At 39.5% G+C, this 21186-nt stretch overlaps 1 protein-coding gene across 1 annotated transcript in view; it reads left to right on the forward strand.

Annotated features, from left to right (window-relative positions):
* Positions 1-21186, forward strand: part of PTCH1 (patched 1) — a 67853-nt gene that overhangs the window by 32921 nt on the left and 13746 nt on the right. The window contains exons 12-18 of the mRNA XM_056514116.1: positions 691-816; positions 7934-8052; positions 10000-10399; positions 10839-11148; positions 16396-16538; positions 18483-18666; positions 20149-20429. Of these exons, the coding sequence (XP_056370091.1) occupies positions 691-816; positions 7934-8052; positions 10000-10399; positions 10839-11148; positions 16396-16538; positions 18483-18666; positions 20149-20429 (1563 nt within the window). The remainder of the gene's footprint in view (positions 1-690; positions 817-7933; positions 8053-9999; positions 10400-10838; positions 11149-16395; positions 16539-18482; positions 18667-20148; positions 20430-21186) is intronic.

A 21186-nucleotide genomic window follows, 5' to 3' on the forward strand; every position in this document is an offset into this window, starting at 1 on the left:
TTTTATTAGTATTTTTAGTCTCAGTCCAAAGTTTCACATCCAAACTACATCCCATCTAAAACTAGTGTATAGTTGCTGATTTTTTTTTGTACAAGCAGTCTTCCATGTGCTCTTTCCACCTGGTTTTGTATGCAGGCAGTACAGCCTCACTCTACTAAAATCTCTATCTGCTTCATAATAGCCCACTGGGTTAGGAAAGGGTTGTGTATTTATCTTGATTTCTTGGTGGGTTTTGTGTGTGGTCCCTAGACTTGGTGGTGTTCTTTTTGTTTGTTTTGTTACATATTTTTTCAAGATATGTAGCTTTGTTATGCCTCTCCGCTGTTAATACATGCTTATTTCATCTGAAAAACAAGAACACCAAGTGATTCCACTGGTAAAGATTAAATCCTTCTGATCTGCAGATGTATTTGATGTATTGTCAGTACCCATTTAGTTTGTGTTCTGAAGCTAGAATCAACTCTAATCATGTTTTCTACCCCCAAAAAACTTGAACACTTCATCTGTGTTCCTACTGAATGGTAAATTTAGCTTATAATTTTCTCACATACTCTCAAATACAAATTTATATTCAGAATTTAATTGTAGCAATTTTTCATTGCTACTGTGTTATGTCTGTAGGATGACCCCTTCATTTGCAGGGTATCATCATATTTTCTTGACATTTAAGGTGCATTGTTTGTTTTGCAGGACAGAACAGGTGAATGTCTGAAGCGAACAGGAGCAAGTGTAGCCCTTACATCTATCAGCAATGTTACTGCTTTCTTTATGGCTGCCTTAATTCCTATTCCAGCTTTAAGAGCATTTTCACTCCAAGTAAGTTTATATCCTATTTTGTTAGCTTTTACATCAACCACAGCTGAGTAGAAGGCAAAACCCAAGCTATATGTAACTAAGTAGAAACAAGTTTCCAGGAGGATTTGTGTTCTAAAGTCAAGAGGGGTAGGCTCAGCAGCAATTTATGCTTTTATTCATGTTTGTCCAGTTTGCTGCTCTTAAAAACTCCAAGTTTAATGACAGCATTGCAGATGCATTTTTAATTTTAATGGTTACTGCGGCCCTTTTTACTGCCTTATTCCCAGTAATTTTAGCAAACTTGGAGAAAACTTCAAGAATGTTGTTCTACATGGTTAGAGAAAAAACATGAATTTTGTGTGCTGAACCATGCATCACTTGTGCTCCCTTTCTCTGTCTTCTTGTATTTGTTTGTGATAATATATCTTCAGAAATATGAAATATCTATGGTATTGGAGAAGGATTTCTTCTAGAAGTGGAGACTGAAGAAAGGTTTGGGAGTTTCTCCCCTGACACAAGCAATTTATAGCACTATAGACCACTGTACTATTTAAGTAGTTATTTTTCTTCTTTTCTAGCCTGGTTCTCCATTGATTTTTATTCTCATTGAGCCCTTGGCTACCCAGAGGAAGCAGGGCTGCAATTTTACCTAGTACATGTGGCAATTACTGCTGTTCTCAGAGATTTAACCGGATTAAACTGTCAAATGGTAAACTGTTCATGATTGCAGTTATGTTACTAATAAGCATTAATAATTCGTTTACATTTCCTTCTCGATAGCCAATTTGGTAGTGAATAATAGGGAATGTAAAGGCCTCATTGTTCTTTTTTTTTACTGTTTAGCAGATGCTTGTGGCAACTAAACCTAGATATGTAGTCTTGAATGGTTAGCAATGTTTAGCTCTGCTGATTTGCCAAAACATAGATGTCTCTTCTTACAGATCATGTGATACTGAATCATTCTATTTTATAGAATAAAAGAATAGCTTGAGTTGTAACAGATCTTTTGAAGGTCATCTAGCCCAAACCCTTCCCCTACCTCCCTCCTGAGCAGGGACATATTCAACTAGTCTTCTCTGGGTAACTTGTTACAGTGTTTCCTACACAAATTTTAAAAACCGCTTCTTTCTTATATCAAATCTAAATCTACCCTATTTCAGTTTAAAGTCATTCCCCCTGTTTTGTCACTACATGCCCTTGTGAAAAGCTCCTCTCCAGCCTCCTTGCAGCCCCCCTTTTGGTACTGGGACACTGCTGTAAGGTGCCCCAAGAAACTTCGATCCAAATTCTCTGAGCCTTTTATCACAGGAGAGGTGTTCAATCCCTCTAATCACCTTTGTGACCCTCCTCTGGATCCTCTCCAACAGTTACATGTGCTCCCTGTGCAGGGACCCCAGGGCTGGATGCAGGGTTCCAGCTGGGGTCTCACAGAGCAGAGCAGAGGGGCAGAATCCCCTCCCTCCCCTGCTGCCCACGCTGCTCTGGATGCAGCCCAGGACACGTTTGGTTTCTGTGCTGGGAGTGCCCATGGCTGGGTCATGTCCAGCCTCTCACCCACAGCACCCCAAGTCCTTCTCACAGGGCTGCTCTGATCTGTTCATCCCCAGCCTGGGCTGGGACTGGGATATCAAATGCAGGTGCAGGACCATGTGCTTGGCTTTGCTGAGCCTTGTGAGGTTCACATGGTAAAGACTAAGCTAGGTGTGTGAAATACTTTTGGTAGTATATAATTTCTTCTACTGGAAGAAGTTATTTATGTCTCCTATGTCTGTGGCCCAATTTCAGAGGTACCTTCAGCAGCTAACAGGACACTGGGGGTCATCAGACCCTGTAGTACTTGCTTTACAGAAGTTATATCAGCCTAAATACATTTCATAACACAAATGGGCCATTTTGTTATAATCAGACTGCTGAGCTATTGAGTATTAATTCCAGTATTAATTCTCTATTAGCTGATGAAATTTTGCTCTTTTTTTTTTTTCACTCTTCAACATCAGAATGTGACAGGTTGCCTTTGGAACATATGTGCGACAACTGCTGTAATTGCTACTGTAACTTATGTGTGCCTGTCCTAAAGTAATTTATTTTTGCCTACTGCCATGCTACAGACTGAGACTGAAATTTTGAAACAAAGTCTGCATAGCAAAATGGCAAACAAAAACTTTTCTGTGAGATTTCAACATTTTATACTACTGTGTGAACATGTTGATATTATTCAGAATAAAAGCAGTCTTTTATAAGGCAGTGATTAATATGTGTAGGAACCCACATGAGTGTCCAGAAGTTAGGGTTTGAATTGCTTAAACTTTTCTCACTTGGTAATTTGTCTTTGCTGGAACACAGCAGTAGCCCTGGATATGTATAAGAGGTGAAACATGCAAAGAAGGAGACTTATACTGGTATACTGGTACTCATTGATGTCAGAGCTACATATATGACTGATACACTTACAAGTTAGCAAACACTGAAATGAAATCCTTTTTTGTTAGAAAGGAGCATGTACTAGTGGCTTTGTGTAGCTTCACCAGGTAAAATCAAAATTGGGTGATACTTTGATCTCAGTACTTGGAATCAGAGAACCATGGCAGTTTTGGTGGGTGGTCCGTATGTATGTATGGATTTCTTTATTTACAGTCACATTCCTCTCTCTCCGTCTTACTCAGACTTGTTTAAACAAGTAGTCCATGCCGACTTTGATGGCTTTCTAGCAAAACTTAAAAAGCAATAAAATAGTGCTGCATTTACTTTTCACAGATACTACCATCTTCTCATCTAGATAGTGAATTTTTCACAGAGGGACTTGAAAAAGGATTGCTCTTGACCTTGTTTTGCTCTTCCTTCACTTTGCTTAAGTCATTACAAGGTAATTGTCAATCTTTCCATAATTCTGAGGCCCAGTATTGGTAAAACAACCTGGCTGCTGAGGGAGAGTAAACCATTTCCTGTATCTTCAAGACAAACTTCTAGTTAGAAAGTCATGTTTTGCAGATCAGTACCTTCTCCTGTCTCATCTTCTGTCATATTCTGCCAGCTAAAGCAGTTCATTGATACCTCTGGGTTGGTTGTTTTACTCAAACACTTCAAGTGTGATGCTGTCTTAGGAGTCTGCAAGGATTAGCTCTTTCCAAAATTTGAAAAGTGGAATTTAGTTCTTTTGAAAGTGAGATCTTTGAAGTTAATTTACATGCAGGAGGAGGGACTGTTTTAGCTCTTCTGCTGTTCTAATTTGATTTTTTTTATTTGTTGGTCTTATTAGCTTCCTATTTAAGCAGTTTTAGGGCTTTGAGATTGCTGAGTATGACCCAAATACACAGTCATAAGTATTACTTCTAAGAGTATTCAGGGCTCTGAACGAGCAGGTCCTGAATTTTCAGGTGCATTTTGTTTCTTAAAATGGTGGTGAAGGAAGAGGTTATTTGAGAAATCCACTGAAAGTTTTGAAACTTAGGGTAGGAATGTCTTAAACATAGCTCTTTGTTATAAGCGAAGGAAGTCGAGACTAAATGTAACTTCCTCTGGGCTGTATTATTTCCTAAGACAGACTGTTCAAAGACTGTCACACAGCAAATTCTGCCCAGGTAAACAAAATTGGCAGCCTCTTCTTTCTTACATCAGAAACTTCCTTCCCTAACAGCAGAGGTGTGGTGTGGATCCACTGGTGAGCAGAGGTGGAACTTTTCCCAATGACCACAAGAATGACAGGTTTTTATCCTAAATGTAGAAGTCCATTACCAGGTGGCAGTGGTGAGTTTCTGGAGAGAAGGAAGGTAGTTTTTAAGCTCATTCCATTATCTTATTTGCTGAAGTGGTTCGTCCCCCACTTTTATCCACATAATTTATCTTTCCCTGCCCCTGACAGGAGAATTTAACAAGCAAAATTAAAGCCTAAGGGAAAAGGGGGCAGGGGACAAGGATCTGAGCCTGCAGCGTGTCAGGAGGGAGTTGCAGAGAGGGAGCATTAGGGTGGAAGTTTTCCTGACAGACCTCCTCATCTGTTCATCACCTCTGGCTATGCAGCACACCCGCTCTCCTTGGGTGGGCTGCCAGGAATGGCACATAGCAGCACATACTTCAGCGGGGCCCCAGCACATACCTACCAGCCTGGCTCCCTGCTCCCTTTGCTGCCTCCAGCACAGACTGCCATTCTTCTGTCTCCGTTAACAGTTGCAGCAGCAATAATATTTTTAGGCTGTGCATTATGAAAAGATGCAAAAACCGTGGTGTGTTTCTCAGGAAGTGACCGACATAATTTTTTCTGATTAATGGAATTTTTTTACTGCTCTCTGATCTCATTTCATTGAATGCCTTCATTTTACACCCTTCAGTAGGTCCCTTTTTATTCCTTCTGGACTAATCTTACCTTTGTTAATTTTCCGAGATAGAGGTCTGAGGCCTTTTTCTCTCGCATTTGACCATTGGTCTCTGAAGGTGTGAGAGAAGATGCCCTGTTCCTGGAAATCCTAAGCATACTTTCAGCCTGGTTGCTGCCTGTACTCAGGAAGCTCTGCTGCCACAGTTCCTTGTTCCTTTTACAGATTGTGGCTGTTGTCACGATCTCAGTTCTCATACTTTCCCATTCCACAGCACTGTGTGTATGAATGGCATTGGGAGGGAAGCAGTAGCAGATGCATCAGGTCAGGGACTGAATCACTCCTCAGTGTGAATTTATCCTTCCCTCTCCTTATCAAGTTACAGGGTGGGTTTTCTTTTGATGGGACAACAAATTAGAATTCATACAAGAACTTGCTTTGTTGTGAAAAATGAGAACTGTTAATCCTGTAACACTGGGTTAAGGTGGGTGAGAGAGAGTGTGCATTATATAGGAAGTGCACTATTAAGTTCTAGGAATCTATTTAAATTAAAACCAGAACAGAGATTGCTTTGAAATATTTTACTTGCCGGGTGGTTAGTACATCTATACTAGGATGATGCAGTGGAAAATCTATTTGTTCTAAAAAGAGATGTAAGTAGGCAAATTTACTGTGTGTTGTTGGGTTAGTTTTGATGCTTCCTAAAAAAATCAAATGTGAGCTGACTTTAATGGCATCTCTACCATACAGCTGAGTATTAGTTTTCAGATCTAGTAGTATTGGAGATTCAAGGATGTTGGGGTCTAGAGAGGGAACTGATATGGTGTGAAGTATTTGCAGTTTACAGAGCCGAAACAGAGGACTTCTGTTAGTCTTTCAGCCATGCTGAGTGGAGTAAGAATTACTGAGTCAGACCTCAGCTATTTTTTCCAAATCTCGGTAAATCTTACCTGATCCCTGATACAAGATCTAATAATACTAATTATTCATATTATATGGGTGATTCAACCGTTCTTTGGTTTAGCACCAGCAAAGAAAACTGTTGTAAGAATGAGGTCCAGCAAACACCTTTCTTTCAACAGCAGCCATTTGTTTTTCTGACAGATTGAATTAATTCTAGAGCAGATCAAAAGCAAATCACTTAGTTTTAAAGTCTTGGCTATGACCTTGCATACCTTTCTGTGTGAATATTTATAAATCATTAAATAATCTTTGGATCTTTTCTCACAAAGATTACTGAATACTAATTTGGCTTCAAGTACCAGGTAAATTCTGTTTTAGTAGCCATGTCTACACACAACCAGCAGTACAAAAATCTTGCTTCAAGCAGGCTGGAGACCAAAAAAGAGAAACAGCAATAAAAACAGCTTTTATATGCAGTATAGTTATGGTTGAAATTACTAGACAATAAACAATATCTAATATTTTTATTATATTCTGACAATTTCAAAGCTGTAAAAATCGTTCAGTGTGTTATTACTTTGATTTTCACAGATGAATCTAAGCAATTTATGTAATTTAATTGAAAAGCAACTCAAGAATTTTTAAAACATGGATTTTGGATATCACATCATTTGTACTGCCAGTTTTGAGGTCTGATCTCTCAAGATCAAAAAAACCCATGTATTTCTTTTGGAACAAAAAATCACATTTATGTTTGGTCATTTTTGTAGACCAACTTTTTTTCTTCTTTATGACCACATTAACCCAAGAGTCGTTATTTCAGAAGTTACAGGTGGTGGCATTTGATAGTTTATATATGGATAGCTTAACATGGAATTGGGCTACTATTGAGATGGCTACTGCTTACCAAATGGGTAAAACATAAGATTTTCAAAGATTTTTTTTTTCTTTTCATTGGTTGGTGGCTGAACTATTTTTTTCCCCAGTGTTTCTTCTACTCTTACAACTGCCTTTCAGTTCCCAGTGCCCAGCTTTCTTTTTGGGATGGCTAGTGCTCCTAACAACTCTGCTTTACAAATAAATGCTATCAATAATAATGATAGACGCTGCACCACATATGTTTATGGAAATTCTCTGGGAATTTCTGTGTGGGAAAGGACTTGGAGTATGGTTTGAAAGGGGGTGGGCGGGGAGGTTGTTTTTTTCATTATGTGATACTTGCTTTGCAAATTAAATGAAGTATTCTTGTTCCAATTTAAGACTCATTTTGGTAGACTGGCTCATAAATCAAGCTCTGTTAAGCACAGGCATATTAATACATATATTTGCTATGTGGTGTTAGTTTAATTTTGCTTTTCTTTTAAAAATAATCCCTGATAAATGCAAAATACTGCTTTTTCTTGGCTGAACTTTTAATACATATACATAGTGTTTCACTAAACTGATCTGTTTTTAAAAAATTTACTGAAATCTTCTTTTCTGATTTAATAACATGCTTTAATATTATTGTGATACTTAAATTGCTTCAGATCCCGTAAATGTAAGACCTTCAGTTCTAGTTTAAGGTTTGCTTCCATTTTATTTTGCCTCAAGACTCTAAATATGTAAGAATTTTATGTAAAAATATGGTTACTAAATCAACAGACTGGTTTTCTACTTTAAAAATAATCACCACATATCCAGGCACAGATGTATTATAATAATACAAAGTTGAGTATAAAAATAAGTAAATTCACCACAATAGTCCTACTTTAATGAAATGGGAATGTAAAAATATATATCTCTTTGCTCAGGCAAGAGCTTGAAAGCATGAGATGGGTTGTAATGGTAAATGGGGATGAGAACTGAAAGGGATTTTTATGCCCTGTAAAGCTGATGCCCTACGTGAAGTTCAGCAGCATTACTTATCTTGTGATTGTCTTTAGGCAGCAGTTGTGGTGGTGTTCAATTTTGCTATGGTTCTGCTGATTTTCCCTGCTATCCTGAGCATGGACCTTTATCGTCGGGAAGACAGGAGACTGGACATATTTTGCTGTTTTACAAGGTGAGAGTGAGCAGTAGCTTTGTCCTTTCTCTGGTCACCAATCAGTGCATCCATTCCTTCTCAGGAGTGGGAGTTCTCTGTTAAAGTGGGGTCAGCATGTTACTGTTATGATTTCATTTGTAGTGACTGGCTTACATTTTCTACCTTGTTTTTTACCTGCCTGAAGGGAAAAGCTGAAATACGTCTGTTGCCTTCTCTTCCCCCACATTCGCTCTACTCCACACCTTCATTCCTATGTATGTCCATTTTTACTGCTGAAGAGCAACTTTTTGAAAGCAGATGAAAGATCTGCTATTTAGGAATATCTTGAAGTATTTTTAGAATGAATTACTGCAAGGTGTCCAGTGCAAGTACTGGCTAATCTTGGAAAGCTGTACATAACTCAGAATAGTGAGAAGCCTGACTTACAGTAAATCCGTATGTGTTAATTTTTATGCTTTTACACCTTTAAACCTAAATTAATAAACTGTAAAATTACTTTCCCTTAGATGAGTTTTTCATACGGCTCATAGGTACCTTTTCATAGGTAGGAATGATCACTACCATTACAGGACAATGCTTGACAAAGTGTCCTTTGTGGCTTCAGTAGTAGTGTAGAGTGGTAATACTGCCATTCTGAAATGTATACAAGCATACTCTTACTGATACACAGCTAACTCTGAGCATAGAATAGGGGTTAGGAGCCTGCTGTCATCAGTGGAGCTGCTGCTTGGAAATGTGTTTTCTACCTTAGTTTTTGCTTTTGACTGCAGTGAAGAGGATGAACTACATTTCTACACATACACTCCTACTGTCATAACCAGGATGTGCAGAATCTGCATTGGCATGTCTTAGCCTTTGACAGGCATCCAGGAGCTGATAGTTTGATATTTTAATATGAAAGGAAGAAAGCATTTTCCTAAATTTGTTTCTGAGGGAATGATTAAAACAGTGAGTGGATCCTAAGCCATTTCTTATTTAGTCATAGTTTCAGAGAACAGTGTTAAGAGTCTTAGAGCCCTGATTCTCAGGAATTCAGGCACTCAGGCCTTCCATTTATTCCCTCATGTAAAGCTGCTCCAAATGTGCATCAGAATCAGCCCCTTTCCGTGTGAAGAAATGCAGTTAGTGAGAGCTTGCTTTGGTTACGTAGGCAACATTCTGAATTCCTCTTATTTTTGTAGGATTTGTGCACTTAGTGAAAAATACCTGATACTGTTTACTATTATCCATTTGTCATTTCTCATGTACAGGAATAGGCTTGTCTCTGATAATTATAATTTTTTAATATAAACTAGGTATCTGTTAGGGTCTTGCATAGAGTTAACCTAACCTAAACTAAAGGGAATACTTCAATTACTGATTTTGGCTCTTCATGTGGCCCGCCCTTCCTAGGAATTAATCCTTTCATTAATACTTTAATGTTTTCCTGATTTATGAAACACTTAGTCAAGTATGGCAAGTAGTTTCCACCTGCCTCCCAAAAGTCTGAGATCTTATCCAGAAAGCCCAAATATTATTTTAACAGTTACTGCATTTGTTCTAAACAGAACTATGTCATGCATTTGCCTCTTCATCTAAGTATCTTAATTCTCAGCATGAGTGCAGAGATGCAAAATCACAAACTTCCTGTGCATTCAGACTGTGTACAGCTGTCTGATGAGCATTTGTAGTAAGTGGAGTGATGTGTGTACATGTCAATGCCTTCTGATTTGGAAACAGATGCTTCCTTCTTTCTGGAGGACAAAAAATTTGCACATATTCTCAGGGTCCTACTATATGAGCCATGTCTGAGAAATATTTTCTAAACACTTAGAATGAAATTAACACCTAAGCATTACATAGAATTAGTGTAAAGTGCCCAAGAGAAGTAGAAGCAATCTCTGATGAAAGCACGTTATCCTATCTAGCCTGGTTAAAATAAAGATCTGTCTCAATGCAATCAGATGTTTTTCTCTTCTCTTACAGCCCATGTGTCACTAGAGTGATTCAGGTTGAGCCTCAAGCATATGCAGAAAATGACAATACTTGCTACAGTCCTCCACCCCCATACAGCAGCCACGGTTTTGCACATGAAACTCAGATTACAATGCAGTCCACAGTGCAATTGCGCACAGAATATGATCCTCACACGCAGGTGTACTACACCACAGCAGAGCCTCGCTCAGAAATATCTGTGCAGCCAGTGACAGTGACACAAGATAACCTGAGCTGCCAGAGCCCAGAAAGCACAAGCTCGACGAGGGATTTACTTTCCCAATTCTCAGACTCCAGTATACATTGCCTTGAGCAACCCTGTACGAAGTGGACACTCTCATCTTTTGCAGAAAAGCATTATGCTCCATTCCTCCTGAAACCAAAAGCTAAGGTAATTGGGTAACTGTTTACCTGTTTTTCAAAATTAGACTGTGCCTTGCCCAGTTAAAAAATTATTCTGACAGTGGTATTAAATATAAGGAATAAATATGACTTGTGAAATAACAGTTTTTAATAATTTTACAGGTGATTGCAAATGCTGTAGAGACATACTTCAAATATATATTATGAATGAGAGTTCTGGTGACTTTTGGTCATATAAGCTTGTGAACAGTGAAATTAAAGTCTCTTTTAAACTTTACTACAATATAAATTTCTCATCCATGATGTCCTTTCAAGGAAGAATCAATGACCTTAGTCTTGTAGTATGTATATGCATGAAAAAAACCCTGATGGATGTTAATTTTGAATTTGACTTTATAGTATGACATCATGAATTTTTAGTTCCTTTAGAAATCTAAACCCAAATACGTTTCTGTTTTCTCTTGCAGATTATGGTTATTTTCCTTTTTCTGGGTTTACTTGGGCTCAGTCTTTATGGAACTACCCGGGTGAGAGATGGACTAGATCTCACAGACATTGTACCACGGGAAACACGGGAATATGACTTTATTGCTGCACAGTTCAAGTACTTTTCGTTCTACAACATGTATATTGTGACACAGAAAGCAGACTATCCAAATGTCCAGCACTTACTTTATGAACTTCACAGAAGTTTCAGCAATGTGGCGTATGTTTTGTTGGAAGAGGATAGGCAGCTCCCCAAAATGTGGTTGCACTACTTTCGAGACTGGCTGCAAGGTAAGAGAGCATTACAGAAACTTTTCTTAGTTTGTCAGAAGGAACGGTTGTTCACAGTGGTATTGCTGCCTTCTTCAGATACAGTCACACAGTTAAAGCCTCTGAGCAGTAGGGAGAATGCCTAGGTCCTCCTTTGAACCTACTTGTGGACTCACTCTTTGTCACTTAAATTCTTTGTGTTTAAGTTTACTCCCCAGTAAGACAGTTTTGAAGTTTTAAATGATTGTATCTGTGCCATTCATGTCTAAGCAGCTGATGGCCAAATATGGCCCTATGTCTTGGGTAAATAAATATTTGGTGAGTGTTTTCAGAGCAGTAAATGAAAAATCCCTGTCCAGTGATGTATTCTGAGACAGAAGAAACTATCAACTCTTGAGTGGTCTTGTTGGCTTCAGCTGGGACTGCTGGCATGAAGAAAATCCAGTGTGGCTTATGTGTTTGATTGGGTTAGCTTAGGTTTCCAGTCAACTACAGTCACCTGTTCTGTGGTGCTGCTTTTCTGTGCTGAAGTGTAATACAGTGGTGAAAGACAAGAGAAGGCATGGCCTTTCAGGCACTATGATGATTATCATATTGAAACCAAGTAATTGAAAATATTGAAGTGACTATAATTGTACGTGTAAAGACAAGTAACTGGTTTGTATTTAAAATAAGGAGTACTGTTACATCTTAGCAAATTTAACAGCTAACATACCCTGCCCAGTGTTTGGTCCTACCTATGTTTTTCTAGCGGGTGAATTTCTAGTAAGCTTTTGCAAAAAAAAAAAAACCCAAAAGTGCTGACCTGGTGAGACTGTAAATTTTAAACTTAATTGTACAGATCACCAGTGATTCTTAGAGAACACATAGGTAACTGTCAGTATCGGATGTATTATATTCCTTCTGAAAATATGTTGAACAACATTAGGAAAGCAGATGCATGTAAGTGACAAATCTACACAAAATGAGATTTCCCATGTGTTTAATGCATTGCTAAATAATGCAAGGCAGTATTTCAGCTATTAGCTTTGGGGGTTTTTTAATGATTTTTAAATACATTGGATCCATTCATTGCAGTCTACTTACTGGAAGCTTTATTTAAAATATTTTGCTCATGTAAGCATATTGAGCTGTAAGGGAAGGCATTACTGGCAGGAAGAAAATTCAGCATAGCTTAGATGTTTGCTGGATTGGAACCTTACTATACTTGCTAGAATTCTAAGCAATTGTCCTTCTATGTGCTTTTCCAAATTCCCTTTAACCTCTGCTATTTACTTTGTTTCTTTTGTGGTTATTTTTTGCTTCTGCTCCAAAACAGTAGGAAAAAATTTATCTGGTGTCCCCCCACTTCCACTATTCCCCCCTCGTCCGTGAGGGAGATGGAAATCTGAGATTGTGTTCAGGAAGCTTTATTAGTGCTCAACCTCAGCGCAGTCTGCCAACGATAAAGTCAGGAGGAGGTGCCCTTGGATCTGCTCCCTTGGAGGCTGCTCAGAGTGAAATGCTGGAGCCTAGCCCACTTGGTGTTGCTCCCAGGAGTGCTCCCAGTGCCCCTCTATCAGGCACACCACATACTTTCCCAAACCTCTTTCACTTCACTTTCTCTTCACTCTTTGGCAGCCTTCGTGTCCCTCTTGTGTTTGTGTGGCCAAGGGCCTGCATGTCCCCTCATGCTGTGTGTCCGTGCTTGTGTGTGTGCTTTGCAGACCTGCTCTTCTCATAGGGGTGTTCCTACTGTGTACTTAGTTCAGCACATAGTTACTTTTCCCCTCCAGTCCACATTAGCCAGCCTATCCTTATTTGTCCTCTGCTTTTCTTCCACTAGAGGAGCTGTGTATATTCCTGATACCCAGGGTGTACTGTCAGGCTGTGTGGAGCTAAAATGTTATAGTAGAATGGTCAGGGAGACTCCAGGAAGCAGAAGTGACTTCCTGTGGTCCATGTGACATGCCAGCCCTGTGGCAGGCCACTGATTTGCCTTTGTACCACACAGCTTTACAATTAATCATTATGATTATTAATTAGCATGTGTGTATCGTTGCCTCTCCTCCCCACCTTTTCTGAGAGGGTCACAATATATACAACCCTGTTGCAGGGCTCTCTTCACAGTGTGTGATACTGCATTCATGGGGCTGTGGAGGAGGGTGTTGAGATGTATTGATAGAAAGATGTTATGTTTTCAAGTGGTACAGGGAATTGATGTTATGGGAGGGGAGCTAGAGTATCATAGCAAAAGCTGCCATGCCTGTCATAGTTGGGGAGTTATCTAAATGTCCAGGCTAACACCTGATTGCTACCAACCGTGGCTGGTGCTGAAGGAGTCAAGGGAAGGGAAGATGAAGATAGAATTTACAAACGAGGTGCAGGTTTAGGCTGGATTCAGGGAGAATCTTCTGTGACGTGGAGCAGTTCTACTGGCCTAGCTTTATGTGCTGGAAGGACTGGATGATCGAAGCAGGAGCAGCTTTGACCTGCATGGCTAATTTCTGCTGACTTGTCTGTGAATCCAGTGCCAGAGGTTAATGGCTCAAGATGGCCTTCTGACACACACACATTTGTCCAGCAGAATGAAGGATGCAGCAACATGTGAACAAAACCATTTTTTACCAAGAAGGGATCCTTGGTTTAGCTGTACATTCTTCCTCATCTAATAGCAATGGAGTGTGCCTTCTGCCTCATGCACTTCTCTTTTCAGAGATCCCTTGTATTTTGCTTTTTAGTATTGTTTATATTTTCATATTTTCTGTTACTGAAAATGCAGCAGAAGAAAAGTTAATACTGGTCATTCATTTAAGCTGTTCATATTAACATTGTTTTTGTTAGTGACCAAATGTAAATGAGGTAGCTTGGATTCTCTGATGGCTTCTAATTAGGCTTGTTTTTGCAAAGGGAAATCTTATCTGGTGTTTCATGGTGGCAGCTGCTCACATGACTCAGTAGGAATTCCTTTCTCACCCCTACTCCCACGTAATTTTCGATGTTGTCACTTTCTTCTGAAGCACTAAGCAAATGTGACTGCTGATATAAAAAAATCCCATATATAAAGTTTTTAAAATTCCCTTAATTTCTGTAACTTTTCTGCAGAAAAATGTCAGCAAGATACTTTCATCTTTCTGCCCAGAAACATATAATTAATTCCATTTATGACAGATTAAATATCTTTTACAATACTTGTTATGAACATGTTTGTTTTGAAAGCAGCAAAGTGTACTACAAATTTTAAAATGTAATGGAAAATTTTACTTATTGAAAGTTTTAAATTCTTCAGAAATTCAGTACAACTATCAGTGTTTTCTTAATATTCTTTCTGTAGACTTTTAGTTTCAGCAAGGGGAGTGATAAAATGACCCAAAATGTAAAGTGTTTAAGCTGGCTGAAGAGTAAAGGTGTAAAAGGGAGCAGGGTTTGAATAATGATCAATTCAAACTTGAGAGACCAGGGGAATGGGGAGAGATATAAGGGAGCTGGGTTTTCACCCACTGCAGTAATGTTTCAAAGCACATATCCTTTTTTGCAGTATCAAACTGGTAATGTCACATGCCAGTGGATTTATTTGTTATTGTTTCTGTGGAGCCTCCTGACAGGGGTGGGATGTTTATGTGAAAGCTCTGCCCTTATGTGCTGTCTGTCATAGCAGTTTGTGTGCTCCTCCTGCATAGGCAAGACACTTTTACTGGAAGTTACACTGTTCTTAGGTTTTCTCCTTTTCTGTGTGTTTTTTTGACAGCATCCTCTTAACTTTCCAATGTCCTTGTGTTTCTTGTCACTGATATGATAGCCCAGTCTCTCACCTGGCCACTTTCTGATAAACTGATGTGGAACTGGACTTGGCACAGAAGGGATGGATTGATATTTTTGCATACTCTAACCCATGTTTCCCCTCTCTGTGGTGCCAGCAAACGACTTTTTTCAAAGAAAACCTCAAAGTCCTTTGGTGATGTCAGAGAACCTGATGGCAAATTTGGCTTCTCCTGGACCAGTGCTAGAGGACTGCGTGCAGAGATTTGGCAGACTTCTTTCATCATTTGGTTCTCAGTCTGTTGGCTTCACATGATTAGACATGGTTTAGTGAGACAGCATGGGAGGCAGATTTCTAAGGAAGAGAGCATGAGTTTGTTGATGGGAATGGGTACTCTGTCCTGGAGTCGGTGTCAGCCGGGTGCATTTTCTCTTCCAGTGCTCTTTTCTCAGTACAGCTGTAGCTAGGCTATCCACTCCAGAGCCATGGTTTTCATTACGGCTCCACAGCCCAGCTGTGAGGTGGGTCAACGGTTTCCTCCACCGCCACTCCCCCGGCCTTTTCCTTCCCTTCCCTGGACATGCGGTTTGTCATCTGCTTGCACAGAGCCTCCTTGTACTGGGCTGTGGCTTCCTGTACTAAATCTGATCCAAATTTCTGCTGTGAGGTATTCCCTCCCCCTTGAAGGGTGGCAAGGAGGAAAATAACAGTTGAGAGTGAATAGGTGTTGGCTGTGATCTTTACATGTGCTGGCAGCAGATCCCATGACTTGTATTAGCTGCACAAGTTGAACAGATGGAACAAATTGACAAAATCGTGTTCACTCACGCTGTGCTTGAGGAGCAGCTGAGTTGCTGTTTGAAGTTGAAAGTTTGAGTGTGTTTTCTCCCCCCCAACTCCCGTAGTGGAATTTCTGGTTATAGTGTAGAAGCTATTGCCCCAGTGCTCTGCAGTAGCCCAAAACAGTAATGAGAGCGGTGTGTGTCCTCCCCTGTGGCTCAGTGCACTCAGCCAGAGTTTTGTTGAGGCAGAGGTGAGTAAGGAGAACGTTTCCCTTCTATGTAACAGACTTACCTCTGGTTGCAAGGTGGTGAAGCTGGATGAGGGCTGAGCTCAGCCCTTTTCTGTTCTAAACAAGGTGAACTCTTTCCTATAGACTTCTCCAAGTGGAATGCTTGGAGAAGATCTTCAATTTTGCTTGAGGCGAAGCTATTTATATCAGTGCACAATGCATCTGCAGCTTGCTAGCTCAGCTTTGCTGGTCTGCATAACCTAGGGACTCCTGAGGCTTCTCCCTTGCATTTTCTTGCTTCCCCTGCCTTTCTTCAAGCAAAATACTGAATATGCACCTGATACTTCCCACACATTTACAGTGTGAAGCCCCAAATTTAGGAGGCACCACGTTGATATTTTTCATCCTGATTCAGTTATGAAAAAGAATCATTACTCTTTCTCCTTCTGAAACTTGTTTATAAGATGATTATTCACCTGCTTATTCTGTCTTCCCCTTGCCTCTGTTGACTCCTCAGGACTTCAGGATGCATTTGACAGCGACTGGGAAACTGGGAAGATAACCTACAACAACTATAAAAATGGTTCCGACGATGCTGTTTTGGCTTACAAGCTCTTGGTACAAACAGGCAACCATGCAAAGCCCATTGACATCAGCCAGGTAGTGTATCAGAGTCTGTGCTGGTTTACACAACAATACACAAGTCATCAGGAGTGAGGGGAGGTGCAAAGTCTACAAAGGTTGTAGTATCTTTTTTCTAACTCAAGGAGCTGAATGAGTTATGCCTTTCTTGTATGGCCTTGCTGATCTTGCTGAAGCTGTTCCTCAGATGCACTATGGCCTGTGTTGCAAGGTGTTCAAATCAACATGGCAGATGCCAGTCCTTAATTGTTACTGGGTGGCGTGCATTTTGTGCTCCCATGCCAGACATGCTCAGTTTCCATGGAAATTGTGAAAAATACTTCTCTGCATCCATAGGTGTATGGAGTTTAATCCTGTGCCAGACATTTGCAATTCCTTGATTTGTTCCTACTGATTTATGCAAAGTAGAACATTAAAAAAAAAGATATTGACGAATTATAGAGGAAGGAGACGGAAATGATTACATGCAGTATGATATTCTTGTACCATCATCACTAAATGCATCTAAACTGCTGTACAACTTCAGATGGCAGTTGTTAAAGCCAACTAAATAAAGTGTGCCTGAGGTTACCACAGCATATTACTGCATTTGCTGTAGCCATTTGTAAGTGGAAATGCATTAGGAATGACTCCTTACACTAAAATTACATTTCAAATACTGAAGAAGAAATTCTTGAATAACATTCTCTTCTCTGAGAGTCATCATCAACTCACTGTGCTTTCAGGCAGAAAAATAGTGTTTTTAATGAGCTTCTTGGCAGTTCTGCTTATTGTCTTTCTTTTTTTCATCCCAGCATTAAAGGTGACAGATTTACAGAGTACATTGTTCAAAGTTACTGTAGTGTGTGAAACACACTGCTGTATAGCAACATGCAACATGCTGTCAGGTCTGAATGAAGCTTCAGCAATGAATTAGGCAAAGAAAGGGAGTTGAAGAGAAAACCTTCAGTGAGATTTTGTTTAGCAGAGTGTACCAGGTACGCTGTGGAACAAATGCAATTGGACTGCAGCTGCTGATATAATTTCCTGTGCCTGGGAGGGAGAAAAGTGTGGTGCACCCACAGGGGTTGAGCGCTGTACTGTGCAGTTCCAGAGACAGCTTGAAGACATACAGTTGTTGCATATCCTGTGGACTAATTGAATCCAGATCCTTGGAATCTAACTTTTTTTTTTTTTTTTTTTTTAAACTGCTGTCACTGTTGTTTTTCATTTCATTAAAAAGACCTGGAACTGGAGCTGAGCCAGAATTTTAAATAAACAAAACAAAAAGCCCCAGTAACACTTTTCACCCAGGGAGTCCTCTGTCAGAGCTCTAGCTGTGCAGGATTTGGCTAACAGAACCCTGGAAGTATACCACTGCTGTTTACCCCACAGATGCATTTGCCCACAGTGACCCAAATAACACAGGGCAGTCGTCTGCTTTTTTGACGCTGGGCATTTTCTGAATACATAGGTCATAGGAGGCAAGTGTTAGCAAAATTTATACAGATGTTGTTTTATTTTTATAGCTCTCCTCCATTTACTGGGTGGCATTTCCTTCAGTGTTAACAACAGAGGTTAACTGCACACAGACATGTATAGGGACTCTTGCCAGGTTTTCTTTCCGTGTCTTTAAATATGTTTCTCCAGCTTGGTTGTTTTTCATTCTTGGCTGCAGTCTTTCGGAATTTGGATTTAATTGGTTCAGTGTATTCTGGAACCATCTGTTGATTTAGTGTTATTGTAAATATTATATGAATACTAATTTATAAATAACCACTGTCACTGCGTTTTCTTAGGTTTTGTTTTTGTTGTCAAACAATAGTTTACTGATAAGTCCCTTCAAGTGCAGATTCATGTTCTCTTGCTTTTACCCTCCTATATGTGTGTTGCATCTCCAGGCCATTTGTGGAAAGCATTATGGCAAGAGCCCTGAAAGCAGAACTTATTCTGAAAGGCTTCTAATTTTTTTCCATTCTGCAGTTGACTAAACAGCGTCTGGTGGATGCGGATGGAATCATTAACCCAAATGCTTTCTACATCTACCTGACAGCCTGGGTTAGCAACGACCCTGTGGCCTATGCTGCCTCGCAAGCCAACATCCGCCCGCACCGCCCGGAGTGGGTCCATGACAAAGCAGACTACATGCCAGAAACACGGCTGAGGAGTAAGTAGCATTTCATCCTAATGTCCTACAGTTTACATGAGTGCTCCCACTCCTTCCTTCAAGCACCAGTTACCCTTGATGCTGCACAGGGCTCAGAAGCATAAGCATTCTTCTTATTGTGAATACATTGTGTTACACTGTAGGCATAGGAGATCCAAGCACCGCTGCGACTGTGACAGCACTGCAGGGTTTTATCATGTTGAATAATGAGTAATAGAACAGTTTAAAGCTCTAAAAATTTATAGTAAGCATTGCTTTTTTAAGTGTTACCTGATAGTTCCGTCTGTGTGAGAAACCTGGCATTTAATTAAATTCGTGCCTAAGTTATTCTGAAATTTCATTACTGAAATTCTATCATGTTTGTTCTCGATTCTTAATACCTAAGAAGTTTTTACCAAGGTAACTCGTATGCTAAGCTACTGCACTGATATGGTACAAGAGCTAGAGGGACTAGGGGAGAAGTCCCACTTTACACCATTCACTGTTTTCCTGGCACCAATACCAACTGGCTTTGCTTCAGCTTTCAATTCATTGGGAGGATTGATAGTTGGACACCAGTAGGGAAAGGGAGAGGGCATATAGGGGACAACTGGTGCGCTTGGAAATGCTGTTGGATAACCATGCTTCAGTGTATCCAAACCCTAGAGCTTTGTGGCAGTCAGCCAAGTTTTGCCTTAATGAAAATTTATAGTTTAGATTATAATAGGGCAAATCATCTTAAGCAAGTCAACTGAATGAAGCTGCAGGGTTTGGAACACACAATGGCAGTAACCAAAAACTTGTTGTAGAAGCCTTTTCTAGTCATGGAGTAGCCCTTGCATGACACTCAAAAAGAAATATGGAGTGCCAAATTATTAAAGGATAAAAAGTTATGTATTTCCTCAGTAAGCCATTACTTTTATATTATGGGGTTTTTTTCCTCCATTAATTTCCATCAGAATGTGTATCTCTGCATCTCTGAATTTCCAAATATTTGATGGAAATCTTAAGAAAACAACCAATCTGCTCAAGCCTAATTTTTCTCTAGTTTTGTGTCAGTGAATGAGAAATGACCTTTGATTTCAAAGACATTGCATAAAAGAGGAGCATTCTGATAAAGTTTTCAAATTATGTGATTGTCTACTCTTACGTTGCAGTTAGAGATTTTTGACTAGGTACTCAGTAAAAAGCACTATAACACTGATGGGGATTAAATGCGTGGATTGAAATATAACTGTTAAATTATATATAACTGTTAGGAAACTTGGTGTAGGCTGCGTTCATCCCATTACACTGCATGATAAAATAAAGTAATCTCACATACTGTTTCCAGTTTCTATTTACTGGAGAGTTTTAAAACTATAATTAATTCCAACAAGTAAAATTTAAATTCGCCACCTTTTATGCATTTTGCTGTGAAGAACAAAGTGTTTTGCTAACCCTGGTCTCTGTGTATCATCTTCTTCCCAAAAGCGCATTTTAACACTGCTATCGTTTTCCTAGTTCCAGCGGCTGAGCCCATAGAATATGCTCAGTTTCCTTTCTACCTCAATGGATTACGTGAAACTTCTGACTTTGTGGAGGCTATTGAGAAAGTGAGAGCTATCTGTAATAACTACACCAGCCTGGGGATCTCCAGCTACCCAAATGGTTACCCATTTCTGTTCTGGGAGCAGTACATTGGACTTCGTCACTGGCTGCTCTTATCCATTAGCGTGGTTTTAGCTTGCACGTTTCTGGTGTGTGCCCTCTTCCTCCTAAACCCCTGGACAGCTGGGATCATTGTAAGTTTATTATAAGAGTCTTTGTTGAAGTCAAATTCCTTTCAGCATAGCTCTTGCTGTAGTCGGGAAGGTTTTGTTTATGTCTGGGCCTCTGGTGGAGTATGTATATTGCATCATTCATTATATATTTATTCAACTTGAGGGGGTAGGGTTCATGCTGAAGGTACAAACTTTAATAATCTTAATCTTCTGGCTACCTTTTTTTCAGGTTTAAAGGTTTCCTAGAAAAATGCATAAGCTTTTACCCTTGCTGAAATGCACACTAACATAAGAAATAAAGACACAGAGGAAAATTAAAAGCTTCATTTAAAACAATATTTAATTCTGTATTCCTTCTCTTCTTTTGTCACACAGTTATTTTTCAAGGCAGTTGCTTGACTAGCCTGTCTGTAAATTTTCCCAGCCATTTCTGAATGCAGTCTTTCTGGAAAAAAGTGAAATGCTTATGTTGTACAGTACGCACTGTGGAAAGCCTGTAACTAATGGGAGGAGAAAGAGCATAAAATTGTAAACTGCAAAGAATACTCCTCCATGCTTTCTGCTAGGCACTAAAACCCTCTCAGTAAACACTGAAGTTAAATTGAATGATGATGTTCCTATGTTTAAATTCCTTAAACTATCGTATGGTTTATAAAACGCCAGAAGTAGAGAAGCATAAAACAGTTACTAGTTTTTGCAATGTACATTTATATGACAGGTATGTTAAAAGGTAAATGTTTAGTCTAGAATATTTTTCATAGCACCTTATCAAGCAATT

The sequence above is a fragment of the Oenanthe melanoleuca genome, chromosome Z (assembly GCF_029582105.1).
Source record: "Oenanthe melanoleuca isolate GR-GAL-2019-014 chromosome Z, OMel1.0, whole genome shotgun sequence".
In the NCBI taxonomy this organism is placed as follows: Eukaryota; Metazoa; Chordata; class Aves; order Passeriformes; family Muscicapidae; genus Oenanthe; species Oenanthe melanoleuca.